Here is a 1,057-nt window from a genome sequence, read left to right as displayed (position 1 = left end):
CCATTTTTCACATCCGGGCTTGGGACCGGCAATGAGAGTGTTAATGTGTGTATAAATATCAAGGTGCTATACAAATAATTTTCGCAGCTATTATAAATAATTTTAAATTGTATAGGTTTATGACATCAAGATGTTATAAGTATAAATATCAAACTTTGGATATTAGAAATGTAAATATATTAGGATTGTGTCGGCTGTATTTTTATGTGTTTCACATCTTACCAATAAATGATATCACCTCATCATGATCTTTATATGCTGGAATGGATTATGGTTTCACAGTGTCTTGTAATGTGTGTTATTTTTGATTGTTTCCTTATTATTTGCCAAGCTTCAAACCCTTTCTTCTTAAGTTGCGAATATTCATTCATTTCATCTTGTGCTTCAGACCACATACGAGAATTTCCGCTACAGAACCGATCGTCGGCGCAATGTCTACGATCGGGGTTGCCTGAACAACTTCATGGAGGTGTTCTGCACCAAAATAAAGCCCTCGAGGAATGACTTCCGCGCCTTGGTGCAAGAAGAAGCCCCAAGGCCGGCTCAGAATGTTCGCCCCGGAGAGCCCGAAGACGATTTAGGGAGCTACCACCGTTCGAAGGTAGAAGATGACCTCGACATTGGCGGGGATCTGCTGAAGATCTCCCAGCGGCGCAGCATCGAGGAGTTCGACGAAGAAATCGGCCGTAGAAACGACAGCGGGAGGCCCGGAACCGTTTCGGAGGCCGAATTCGCATCGGATTTGGAGAAGCAGGTCCCGATTACTGGAACTGAGATTCCCATAACAAGAACTGATGCGAGGAATTCAAGCTGGGGGAGGAGAAGCAGCAACTGGGAGATATCACCTGAAATCTTCACGAAGAACTCTTCTGCTGCTGCGGGAAGCGGGAGTTTGATGACGGAGAAAGAGAGGTTAGTAGGAGAAAGAAAAGATTGAATTGCTGAATAGAAGCAAGTGGCTTTATGTTCTTAGCAAGGAGAATTGATTCCGGAGCCATGATTAGATTGATTGTATTGCTCCTGATCTATTGTTTCATTTTTATTATCTTTTTTTTTT

The 1,057-nt window shown here is 42.7% G+C and overlaps 1 protein-coding gene across 1 annotated transcript; it reads left to right on the top strand.

Annotated features, from left to right (window-relative positions):
* Positions 1–388: 388 nt before the first annotated feature.
* Positions 389–912, top strand: LOC110034815 (probable protein S-acyltransferase 9; the record flags this gene model as incomplete). The annotated part of the gene is made up of 1 exon (XM_020739055.1): positions 389–912. A coding segment is annotated over one exon (524 nt), but the record flags the coding sequence as incomplete, so codon positions are not given.
* Positions 913–1,057: the final 145 nt, after the last annotated feature.

Source organism: Phalaenopsis equestris, unplaced genomic scaffold (genome assembly GCF_001263595.1).
Source record: "Phalaenopsis equestris unplaced genomic scaffold, ASM126359v1 Scaffold193574, whole genome shotgun sequence".
Taxonomy (NCBI): Eukaryota; Viridiplantae; Streptophyta; class Magnoliopsida; order Asparagales; family Orchidaceae; genus Phalaenopsis; species Phalaenopsis equestris.
This window is presented reverse-complemented; position numbering and strand designations above follow the sequence as displayed.